At 55.5% G+C, this 12,465-nt stretch overlaps 1 protein-coding gene across 1 annotated transcript; it reads right to left on the bottom strand.

Moving 5' to 3' along the window:
- Positions 1–4,348: 4,348 nt before the first annotated feature.
- On the bottom strand, positions 4,349–8,071 carry LOC125342689. Its single transcript, XM_048335007.1, has one exon. The coding sequence runs from the start codon at positions 8,069–8,071 to the stop codon at positions 4,349–4,351; it is 3,723 nt and encodes a 1,240-aa protein (XP_048190964.1).
- Between the last annotated feature and the right edge of the window lie 4,394 nt (positions 8,072–12,465).

The raw sequence follows: 12,465 nt of genomic DNA, 5'->3' as shown, positions 1-12,465 counted from the left end.
CTCTCCCCCTCGGGATCCTACCCTGACCCCCTTCCCCAGGGCTGCCTGCTCGCCCCCGCTGGCACAGCCACAACACACATGCGGGAGGCACACGTGTGAGCGCCAAGCCCCGCATCTACCTCCCCTCCCGGGCAGAAACGCGTGTGCCCCGCACCCCCAGACCGCGCACACACACGTGGGTCCAGACACTTGACCCCCCCCTCCATCCCCCCCCCCCAGCTGGCCCTGGGGAGAAGACTTGGAAGACAGAACTTGGCTGGGGGTGTGGGGGGGATGTGGGGGGCTGCTGATCCCCCCCTTCCCCAAGTACTAGGAGCCTCTCCCCCCACCCCCCCCACCACCCCACACCCAACCTTGCAGCAGCCCCGCCCAGCCCCCTCCGGGGTTGTCGCCCATAAAGAACTCTCCGTTGTCATGGAAATTAGTGACTGCTAAACCAGAAAGGGGGGGGGGGTTCAGGGACAGCTGGGAGGGGCTGGAGGCGTCCGTGTGGGGAGCCCGGAGGGAGGGTTCAGCCTTGGGGTGTGGGGGGGCACCCTGCCCTCAAGAATCTTACAGAGGGTTCGCGCTTGCACAATTCGGGGGGCTTCCTGGGAGACCCCCCCCCACCTCCGCCGCCCCGGAGTCCACCGAGAGGATGGGGAACTTTAGCCTGACACCCCCCCTCCCCCTATGCCATCCTCCCCCCCTCCGCACACCCCAGATCTGCAGAGCCCGCTGGCGGCTCCCGCACGCGCGGCGCCCCGAACCCACAGCCAGGGGGGTGCGGGGTGTGTGTGTGGGAGGGGGGGAACCATCCCTCCCCCGAGTCCCCCCCCCACACCCTCCTGGCCCGTGCTCCCCCCCCCCCGCACCCCAGCCCGCCCGGGCCCCGCACCTGCAAGCGCCGGCGGCGTGGGGAGCGGCGAGGCTGCGCTCGCGGACCCAGCAGGGCACCGAGGGCTCCGGGGGCGGCGGGCGGGATCCGCTCCGGGCACGCGGCGGCGGCGGCGGCGGCGGGGCAGACGCGGCGGGCGCGCCAGCTGCAGCCGCTCCGGCTCGGGCTCCGGCTCCGCGCGAACCTCCAGCATCGCCCGCCCGTCCGCTCCCCCCCACCCCCGGCGGCAGCGGATTCGCACCCGGGGCCGGGGGCGGGCTGGGGGCGGGGCCTCACGCCCGGGCCCGCCCCCACCCCGGGTCGGGGGGTGCTGGGGGGGGTGGGGGCGGGAGGAGGGCTGCAAGCCTACCACCTGCCCAGGCTCCCCAACACCCTGATCCCTGACCTCCGCAGCGGGGGCTTGGGGCGCCCCTTGTAAGGAAGAGGAAAGGGGGGGGAGTTGGGGCAAAGCCTGAGTCCTGCCTGGAGCCTTTGGACAGGCAGTCTTGGGGGGCAAAGGGGAGCCAAGGGTGATCCCCTAAACCTGACCCTCTGCAGGGTGAGGAAGGGACTCAGAACCACCACGAGGGGATACCTAGCCAGGCGCTGTCACGCACACAGGTGTGTGTGTGTGTGTGTGTGTGTGTGTGTGTGTGTGTAAGGCAGGCAGAGGAGAAGGCCAGGACAAGTCTTCCCCCCCAAAGATTGAATTCCAGCCAGGGTGGCCTAGCCCATCCTGCCCTCTTTTATAATGGGTCTGAGTTCCCCACATTGCAATATAAAAGTCACCTCTGATGTAGTGTGGGCTCTGCCTTTATTCCCAATGTCATCACCCACGAACACTCCTTGAGCAGCATTACCCACGTGGCCTGGGTTTCAGATATGGGAGCACCCCACCACCACCACCACCACCACCACCACCACCACCACCACCACCATCATCATCACCCAGGCCCTGGCCCCTGATGGGAGGAAAGCAGCGCAGAACTGCTAGAAAGAAGTTTTTGGATGAGGTCTTCCTTTGTTCAGGGAGAGACATGGATTTAGTACCTCACTCCACAATTCCTGAGCACTATCCTGGAACGGATTTCCTCCCACCGCACCCCTTCCAGTGAGCCTTTTTCTCTCCAGTAATGCTGTTAGGGTATCCTACATGACTACCTATGGCTGGTAACAGGAAATCTGGGGTTGGCATTGGGACTAAAAGACTTGCCTGAGAAATAACTGTCTCCAACAAGACCACTCAGTGTCTTCCTACAGAGGGAGTATTGAGGTGCTCTTGACATTCTTCCCTGGCTCTGTGTGTGTGTGTGTGTGTGTGTGTGTGTGTGTGTGTGTGTGTGTTGGTCCTAGGGCTTGAACCCTGGGCTGTGGGTGCTGTCCCAGAGCTTTTTGTTTTGCTCAAGGCTACCACTTTACCCCTTGAGCTACAGCTCTACTTCCAACTTTTTGGTGGTTAATTGGATAAAAGAGTCTCCTAGGCCAGGCTGGCTTTGAACTGCGATCCTCACACCTCACCTTCCTGAGTCACTAGGAATACAGCCGTGATCCACCAAGACTCAGCTTACTCTGGCAAACGCAATCTCTGGACTTGCAGGTTCTGGGCAGTCTTGGTCATGACATCTACCACCACCCCTCCATTAGATGGAAATCTCCTAGCAAACAAGGCATATGGAAGACAGAGTGTAATTTTTTTCCCCATCTCAATATGCTCGGCTAATGTCTACAGAATGAATGAATAGCCTGGCACCCCATCCTTCCTGCCATCTGCCCACTATCCTTAAAAACAATAGCTGGTTAGGGGAGCCAAGCTGAACCCACACACACAGGTACATTTTATGTCGTTCCTGAGGGTCACAACCATCCAAATAAGGGGGCCAAGAAGCTGCAGCAGTGGGGATTTGTAGGCAGGGGAAAGGGTGGCTCCCTAGAGCCTTGTCTGATGTTGGCAATGCTCCACCTTTTGGTCCTATGTGAACGTGGGTGATAGCACAAGGCAGGATGTGTGTGCACACGTGTATGTGTGAATATTCTTATGCTAAGGGAATGGCAACAGCACGGTGTATGCAGTGGTACCTAAGGGCACGTGTTTCTGGGTTCGGTGCAGCCAGGCATGCTTGCTGGCACGTGTGGATGGATGCTGTTGCGAGTTCCTAGAACTGCGGGGCCCCCTTCCTGTCTGACACAAGCCTCAGGATTTGTGGAGGCTGGATCGGCTGTGAGAACAAGACAGGGAAAGGCTGAACTATGCTGGGTGGGGGGGAGCGGGGGAGAGGGGGCAGGTAGGGTCTGTGGTGATTATACACCATTGGCTATTTCCAAGTTTCCCCTTGCTCTCAGGTGTATGGAGGAGGATAGGAAAAAATCTTGGTCATTTGTAGAGGGCAACCTGAAGGTATGGCTTGTTTCTCAGTTTCCATTCTGGGAGACACAGGCAGGGTAGGATCGGCTTCAGTGGTTTAGCTTCAGCCTCCAGCTGCACTCTGAGTAGGGGCTAGTAACACCAGCTGAATGCCACCCTCGGACTTCTTCCAGACCATGTACTGGGCAATTCCAAGCTTTGTTCCTACTTTTCCAGACAGAGTCAGGAGAGAGAGCTTCTAGCTATCTACTGGCCTCAGAGATAGTCCTTCAGAATAGGGTTCTCTCCTAGAGCACTGACCAGTGGCCTCTATGCAAACCTTCCTGAAGAGAATTAATTGCACCTTGACCATCCTGAAGGCAGGAGATGTCTAGATGGATAAGCTAGGGGGGAGAAGGAAGCTCAAAATTGCTAGCAAATTAAAGGGGCAGAATAAGATATGAGCTTCAATAGCCGTAGAGAATCCAGGATCCAGGTATTTGCCCTCTCCATTCACTGCCCTAGGGACCCAAGGCTGGTGGCTCCCAACATGTCATAGTCTGGCCAGCTGACAGAGCCCCTGTTAAGCTAGCTAGAGTTCCAGCCAAGGTTACCTGTGTTATCAACTTTGCTCCCCTAAACATCTGAGAATCGGACAACTACCCTTCTTTACAGTCAATACACCCCAGCCATCTTTGGAACTGCTCTGCTGTTGTCTGTGTTGCTGGCCTCAAGCCTCCAGAAGATCCAAGATGGGAAGGGGAAAGCAATCTTCCTTTTGGAGGTAGGGGAAGGGGCTGTACCCCCCCACCCCCTACCTTATGACTCACTCTGGGCTGTGTGGGTTATTACATTATGTTTGAAATTGCTATGGCAACTAGCTGGCAATCAAGGGTAATTGCACTTGTCGTCAGGGTAACGGGGCAAAACCCACAGCAGCCATTCTGTGGTTGCCCTTGGGGTGCAGTAAAGGTCAGGCCAGGAGCTAATCCCAGGCAAGGGGCTTCAGGACCCTCCAGGAAAAGGCAAGTTGTCAGGGCCCATGGAGTTCCAAAGTACAGAGGTAGGATGCAACTTTGGAAGGAAGGGACAAGACTTTCTATTTATTGGGCAACAATCCTTTAAGCAAGCAGAACCAGAACTTTATGTGCTCATAGCTGGTACTTGTAGATAGCCCACGGCCCCTCCTCTTCGTACTCATGACGGCTGAGCCACAGGCTCTGGAAGGAACTCCGGCATGCCATGATAGAGCCCCCCAGCCAGGCGGCAACGGCACGGTGCGGAGAGCCCAGTACGGTGGCATCAGGGCCTAGTTCCTGTCTCAGACGCTCGGGAAAACCACTCACCAGGGTGCTGCCACCTTCCAGTACCACATTAGCCAGCAGTTGCTTCTGCTGTGTAGCCTCCAACTGGCTAATGCTTAACAGAGCCAGCTGTGGGAGGCCTGGCTGGTTTAGGCCTAACAAATTGGGCTGGAAGAGAGCCTCAGGGCAACAGAAGCGCTCGGTGCCCAGTGTGATAATCTGCTTATCTGGGAGCACAAAATCCAACCGGGCCTGGGACTGGGTCCGAGCCATCTCGGCTTCCATATCCATGGCCACGTAGCAGCAGGCCTCTTTAATCTGGTTGACCAGTCCCGCCTTAGGTGGAGAGTGACCACCCGCCAGCAGCAACTGAGCTAAGTAGTCTGTGAGGTCAGCACCAGCCACATCGAGCCGATAGGTGTCAAGTGGGCCCAGATCCCCAGTGAGGATGGGTGCCACATAGGAGGTTCCGTGACCGCTGCCCAACACCAGCCCAGTGGTTCGTCCATAAGCATAGAGTGTCAGCAGAGCCTGGTGCACCGTCTGCATCGCTGGCACATGGAAACGCTCGAAGAGTATCTCGGCCACCTTCTCTCGATTGGTACGTGGTGAAATAGGGGAGTCGGCCACAAGCACGGCCAGCTGCTCAGGCTTCACCCCCAGCCTGCAGTAGAACAGGTGCTGCCAAAGCACTTCCAATGCATCCCAGTCGGAAACCACGCCCCGGTTGAGCACCGGATAGGAGCCCTCTTGGTTTTCAGGCACTGCGTACTGGGGCTGGCCCTGGCCTGCGTGCTGCAGCAGGTGGACTTGCGAGGGCACCACATTGAGCACGTGGTCTTCCCCAGCCAGTCCGCATTTGGTGAATCCCGTGCCTGTGTCAATCACTATAGCTGCCATGTTCTGATAAGGGCCTGAAGTATGACGGTAGAGCACTGGGGACCGTACTGGCAGGGCATCCATCGTGGATACCAGCTCATAGCACGATCCGCGGAGAAGGCCAAGATGGGCCACCACTGATGAGCATGTGATGTCTTCAGCTGTCAGCTTGAACTGATTCCCGTTCTGAGGCTCCGTGCCCACGGTGGCCATAGGCACCACCTTGCAGCTGGTGCCAGGTGTGGCGAATGTGATTAGCGAGGGCTGTTCCTCAGAGGCCCTGGGGCAGTTTCCTGGTGGCCAGGAGGGCAGCTGATGCACACTGAAGCCTTGCGCACTGTTGGCACTAACCTTATCTCTATTCACATAGAGACAGGTCTCCTCAGGGGCGAGGGGTACGCGAAGGACCCCCACAGGGCTAGGCAAGCCCAAGGCAGGCTTATCTTCCTTGATGGAGCCTTGGCTAGGTTCTCCAGAGGTGAAGTGCTCTCTTGGGAGAGTGGATACTTTAGGTATGGGTGACTTTCCCGTGAGAGGGAGCTGCCCATTGACAGCAAACTGTCTGGCGAGAGGGCTCTGTCCAGCAAGAGAAGGCAGATTGGTAAAAGAAGATGCCTTGGTAGCAGAAGGCTGACCAACGAGGGAGCCTTTCTCCACTGTAGGTAGCTGTCTAGCAAGGACGTTCTGTCCATTAAGGAATGTCTGCCCAGGGAGGGGGATCTGCCAAACATCCTTAACCTGAGGATTATTAGGGTGAGCAGTAACGACCTCTTTCTGATTGTAACCACTTACATCCTCCATGATCAGTGATCCAGGCACGACCTGGCTGTTGGTTAATGGATCTGACTTCATCCACTGATGTTTCTTGTTCTGGGCCATGGAGGTATCCGGAGTTCTGGAGGATTCTAGCACCCAGATGGTGGGGCCAGGTTCATTCTTTTCCATATCGGGTGTGGACCAGCTGGGATCCGGAACGTGGGTCACTATGCTTTCACCTAATTGGTTGGGCATTCCTAGTGGGACAGGCTGAGTGAGCACGCCAAGCCTGACAGGAGTCTCCACAGCAAGGTAGTTCCGTGATCCTAGGTTGTGAGTGGCCTCCTTGGGGAGCAAAGAGATCTCTGGATAGCTCCCAGAGGACAGGCTGGAGGGCACAGGACTAGACAGCATGGCTGTGGTGGACCAGAGTTTGGAGTTGTTGCTGTCAGGAGAGAGAGCTGGATTGGCCATAGACAGTCCATTTTCAGGGACATAGATGGGTGGGTGGGTGGGCATGAGGCCCACCAGTACTGCTCGTGGTCCCATGGGGTCGTGGCACATCAAGCCCATCCTGGTGTTGCCTGTGGCCATATCAAACACCAACACGTGGTCTTCCACAGCATTCTGGAGTTGGCAGGTGGGTGCACTAGACGTGGGGAACTGCATCGCTGCCCCAGGCATCTGCGGTGGGAATTGCTTCTGGTAGGTTGCGTGATAAGACAGTGGTACACTGGAGCCATAATTGTGGCCGCTTTTAGGAAACTGCTTGTCTGGCTGACAGTTGGAGAGGTTGTGGCAATTCTTCTGGCTCTTGAGGGTACCGGGCTCTCGATCTGATTTGGGGGTGCCTGGACTGAAAGTATAGTCCGTGGGCTTGTCTGCTAGGTCCTCAGATTGCTCAGGTGGCATTTGCCTCTTGGTAACATTGTATTCCTGGGTGCACCGTGGGAATTCTGGGCTGCATGCTGGGATGACAGGCCCCTCACAAGGGTGGAAATTCACTTTGTTCTGGCGAGGCGCGGCCATTTTAAAAGGCTCAAAGTTATTGGGCCATCGGTTGCTACACTTTCCACAGAGGTCTCGGGATGGGTCTTTGTTGACCACAGTGTTGTCAGTCAGGGGGTCAAGGGTACAGGTATAAGGTTCAACAGCAGCCGGGATTGGAGTCACATTGGGAGCTGGAGTCCTAGCCTGAGCTGGAGTTGGACGTGCAAATGACGGTGAAGGCAGAACTGTTGTTACAGCAGGAGTTTGAGCTGGACATGGGTATTTATTCTGACCTCTGTCTTGGGCTACAGCCTGGTCTGGAGCCTGAGGTGAATCCAGAATAAGACCTTGGCTTTTACATAGACCATTCTCTCCTGAGAGAGTGTAAGGCAGCCACCGACTCTTCCTGGGGCCCAAGGGGGTCACCTGATCAAGGTTGCAAGAGCCTTTGCCCCAACCTATCAGGACTTTAGCTGGAGCCTTACCATCCTTCCCAATTTGCAGCTGAAGCCGGGAGAGGGTGGACCGGTATCGGACTGTGTCACTGGTGCCGTTGTTGCCCGTGTACACTGGTAAGGTCAGGGTCCCGTCATCCATGATGAGATGCTGTTGGGCTTCTGCCGTGGGGCTCGGGAATGGGTTAGCAGATGAGAGCCTCACGGCATCCTGGGAGGCCTGCTCGTGGTTAGGCTGGGAGCTAACCTGAGCAGAGTCTGGGGGGAGTTGGTGAACGGGCTCAGGGACGTTGGCATGAGAGGCTGGGCCACAGGCCTCTTTGGTGTTGGGCTTGATGGGCAATGACAACCCCTGCTTCAAGTATAGGGATCCTGAGTTTACCCATTGTCCCTGGGACTCTCTGAGGCCACCCCCTGGCTGCTGACCGCTGGGTGAGGGGTCTTGGGGGCCCGATGGATCAGGGCCCCCCACCTTCTTGGTGGCTTCCATAGTCCTGTTCCATGCCCTAGGTGCCCTGCCCCGCCACTCGGTTGCCATGGTAACAGCATACATCACAGCCCCCAGTAACCGGGGGTGACAGAGTGTGGGAAAACAGGGGCCCCGCCCCATGAGGAGTAAAGGAGCCTGCTCTGGGGGTCCCCTTGGGAGACAGAAAACCCCTGAAGTTCCAGCCAGGACAGCCAGCCTTATTCTCCCCCCTTTACCCAGGGTCTAGACCAGACTCAAAGTGAAGGCAGGGCCACCGACTAAGACCAAAGGGTGAAAGACAGGCAGAGGAATCCCCTGGCACTGGGCCCTTTGGGGCCCATCTTGGGGGGGGGAAACAAAAGACCCTTTATCACTTAGTCCTAGGAGAGAGAGAGGGTGAGGGGCCCAGGCTCAGGCCCAGGCGTCCCTCCCCAGTGTTCCATAGCTCCCTTTCCGGGGACAACAGCTCCTTGGCAGTCTCTGCTGCTCCAGATGGTTTTCCTCTGCCTGTGCCTGCCTCGTAGAGCCCCCTCCCCAGAGCCACATGTCCCCGAAGCCTAGGACCAGTCTCCGGCAGGAGTGGGGATGGGGGTGGCAGAGGTGGGGGGTGGGGCTTCCGCGCAGAATCTTGAAGTCAAAAATGTTCTAGCTCTTTGTCACATTGTGTCAATGTCATCTTTGACTATAACAGGAGCAGAGCACTGGCCATGGGGGGCTAGGCCACCCGTGGCCATGGGGATCAGCCCAGAAACAGTGATAAGAAATGCTAGGGACATGGTTGGGCACAGGGCCAGCCACACAGGGGGAGGAGCTATGGAAGGTACGAGAATACTCAGTGCACACAGAACTGTCTATGCAAGCAAGCACAGGTGAGACCAAGACCTGGGTCTGGACCAAGTGAGTAGTTTCATCCTCCATTTCTTAGGAGGGGAAATGGAAGCATGAGGAGCAATAGAATCTACCCTAAGGGTTCAGAGCTACCCTGCAACCAAAAAGCTAGGCTATGCAGCAACTCAGAGAGCCAGCCAACTGCTAGCCACCTGGCTCTAGAGGTGTTGCCCGAGGCAAAATGAGACCCTTCTTTTCCCCTCTCCTGCCATCTCTGTGTTCTGGGACCTCTCTTCTGTCTTCTCTGGGGATGTATCCTTCCCTTCAGGCCTCAATCTTTTCACCCAGGAAACAGGTACTGTGCACAATGCAGCAATAGGCTTGGCATCCATAGTAGTGGTGTTTTCACAGAGGTTAAAAATAGTGTTTCCAGTTGGCCATGGGGTACACAAGTCTGTGTGACCAGGGACCAAGGGTTGCTGCTGTGCTACATTTGCATCTTTCTGATTCAGCACTGGGCAAAGCCTGACTCATCCCCATCTCGAGCCCCCTGGGTCCTGAAATGCAGCTTCCAGTAAAGAAAAGGAACAGCCAGCTCAGACACCAAAGAGCCTTAGCTGCTTAGCCTCGTTTGATGGCCTTGTGCAGGCTGTACACACGTGTGTGTGTGTGTGTGTGTTTTTTTTTTTTTTTGGCCAGTCCTGGGCCTTGAACTCAGGGCCTGAGCACTGTCCCTGGCTTCCTTTTGCTCAAGGCTAGCACTCTGCCACTAGAGTCACAGCGCCACTTCTGGCCTTTTTCTGTATATGTGGTGCTGGGGAATCGAACCCAGTGCCTTATGTATACGAGGCAAGCTCTCTTGCCACTAGGCCATATCCCCAGCCCCTGTGTGTGTGTACTTATGCACACATGTACTTACAGAACACTGCTAACTTCATTTATCTCCTGGCCTCAGCGAGCTAGTTGTTCTTTCATATCAGAGATACTAGTAGTTGTGTAGCATCAGAGCTAGGCTGTACCTGGGAGGGCTGGAGAGGTCTGGGATGATGCTGAGACCCCCCCCCCGCCCCTACCTGTCTAACCACTGAGCCCACCTTTCCTGGACATCGAAGTAAGGTATAACTTTCCTTCTCTGAGCTGGAATTCTTTGTGAGCAACTGATCTGAGGCATCCTAGATGAAGAGAGCAAACCAGTAAGAAAGCTCCAAAGAAGCAAGAAAGAGGTCAGACACTGTTGGCTTGTGTCTGTCATCCTAACTACTTAGGAGGCTGAGATCTAAGGATTGTGGTTTGAAGCCAGCCCAGGCGAGAAAGTCCATAAGACTCTTACCTCCATTTAACCAATTTTAAAAAGCCAGAAGTGGTGCTATGGCTCAAGTGGTAGAGTGCTAGCCTTGAGCAAAAGAGCTCAGGAACAGTGCCCAGACCCTGAGTTCAAGCCCCAGGACTGGCATGAACTAACTACATAAATACATCTACACTATTTTTTTTTTTTTGCCAGCCCTGGGGCTTGAATTCAGTGCCTGCGCACTGTCCCTGAGCTTCTTTTGCTCAAGGTTAGCATGCTACCACTGGAGCCACAGGGCCACTTTTAGCTTTTTCTGTGTATGTGGTACTAAGGAATTGAAGCCAGGGCATCATGCATGCTAGCCAAGCACCCTACCACTAAGCTACCTACCCAGGCCCTAACTACATAGATAAGTAAATAACAGTGATATTAAGTCCTTCCTCTGAGCTGGTGCAGTGTATAGAGCACATAGAACCCTGCCTGACAGCAATTCAATGAGCTGTGCAGTAGCTGTACTTCATGATGATGAGAAAAAAATCGAAGTCCAGTAAAGGGGAGAGAGTGCTGTCATAACTAATATATAATAGAGTCAGAATCTGAAGCTACAGTATCAGGCTCATGCCAAGACAATGAGTCCTTTTGGAAGGAAGTCAAGGTGCTTCCAGATGTTTCCCGTCCCCAGCCCTGACCCAAGCTATGTCTTTATTTTATTTTTTTTTGCCAGTCCTGGGGCTTAAACTCAAAGACCTGAGCACTGTCCCTGGCTTCTTTTCATTCAAGGTTAGCACTCTGCCACTTGAGGTCAGTGCCACTTCTGCTTTTTTCTATACATGTGGTACTGAGGAACCGAACCCAGGGCTTCACGTATGCGAGGCAAGCACTCTACCACTAGGCCACATTCCCAGCCCCCAAGCTATGTCTTTCAATGGACCTAATCCTCCTCCCTGGTGGGACTCAGGCCCTGGCAGGGAGTGTTTTCCTCCCTAATGGACACTGAGCCTCCTAGGAGCCTGGTGATAATAAGTATGGACCAACTGCCTACCCTGGAAGGCCAGGCTGAGTCCTTTGTACTCAAAATTCTTGACTGGCTAAAGCCTGCTTCCATCTCATCAAGTTGAGGAAAGGGTCCTCAGGGTAAGAAGTTCCAGGCCCCTTCTGCCCATCCCCTGGAGATAGTGCCCCAGTACCCTTCCCCTCCCCCAGCCCCCACTTGTTTTTAAATAGTCTCTCACCAGGAAGAAGGGCGTCCAATTCTATTTCTGATTCTAGGAAGTGAGGAGGACCAAGGTGTTGCTATGGCAACCTACAAAGCCCCTCCCCCAGGCTGAGCCCATTCCCCAGGCTGAAGGCTATGCAGTGGAAAAGGGGAGGGGGGGGTGGCAAGAAGAAGCTGGAAGGAGTTCAGTCAGGGTAAAGCCAGAGGGAGTATCCCCTAGAGGGGGGAGGGGGGAGTCACTATAGCCTTCCCCCTCCCACTTCAAAAACCTCACCCTCCAGATGGGCATAGGGAAAGGCCCTAACCCCTGGGTTAGGGGTCAGGTCACCCCAGGAAACCCTTCTCCCCTATGGATGAAACTGATACCCTCTCACGGGGGAGGCCTTGTGTTGATGGAGGGATGACAGAAAGGGCATCCAGGGGAGAGGCTGGGAAGGTTTGCAAAGCTCTTTGGCCTATTCCACTAGACGGCTCATGCCATACAGGCCTATTTTGTGCTCCCTTGTGTGCTTAGGAGGCAGATAGCTGTCGGGTCCCTGGTTCTGCCATTTTCCAGTCCACCTTCTACTTTCTGTGCCTTGGAAAAGCTTCGGATGATCTCCCCCAAAAAAAAACCTAAGATGAGAAGGGGGCTTTAAGGCTTAACAATGGATTGACAATTGGGGAGACTTGTTTTCCTAGGGGGCTCCTACGCCAGCTATTGTGCCCTCCCCCCTGAGGTGGCAGGTGTGGGTAGCAGAGTCTGTGGAGGAAGGGTACCCCAGCCCAAACAAAAGCAGGCTCCTGAAAGGCCCCCAAAGGATCCTGTGATCTAGCCCCTTCTCCGTGTTCTCAGGAAATGGAGGCCCCCAGGAGGGAGGGAGGCGCTCTGGCTCTCCTAGCCATGTCCCAAAGGATCTTTCTCCTAGCTAGGATAATGTACCCATTCCACAGAGGCAGTGCTTTGTTGTAAGGGAGCTGGCACCTTCCTGCTCCCGACAGGAAGACAGCCAGAGGCAAAGAACCCCAACCCCAGAGGAAGCGATGGGAGGATGAGGGGAGCTAATCCGCTCTTCATCTGGGCTATAGAAGAAACCACTTGTA

Source organism: Perognathus longimembris, chromosome 26 (assembly GCF_023159225.1).
Source record: "Perognathus longimembris pacificus isolate PPM17 chromosome 26, ASM2315922v1, whole genome shotgun sequence".
Classification (NCBI taxonomy): domain Eukaryota; kingdom Metazoa; phylum Chordata; class Mammalia; order Rodentia; family Heteromyidae; genus Perognathus; species Perognathus longimembris.
Note: the sequence above shows the minus strand (reverse complement) of the source record. Positions and strands in the feature narration are given on the sequence as shown.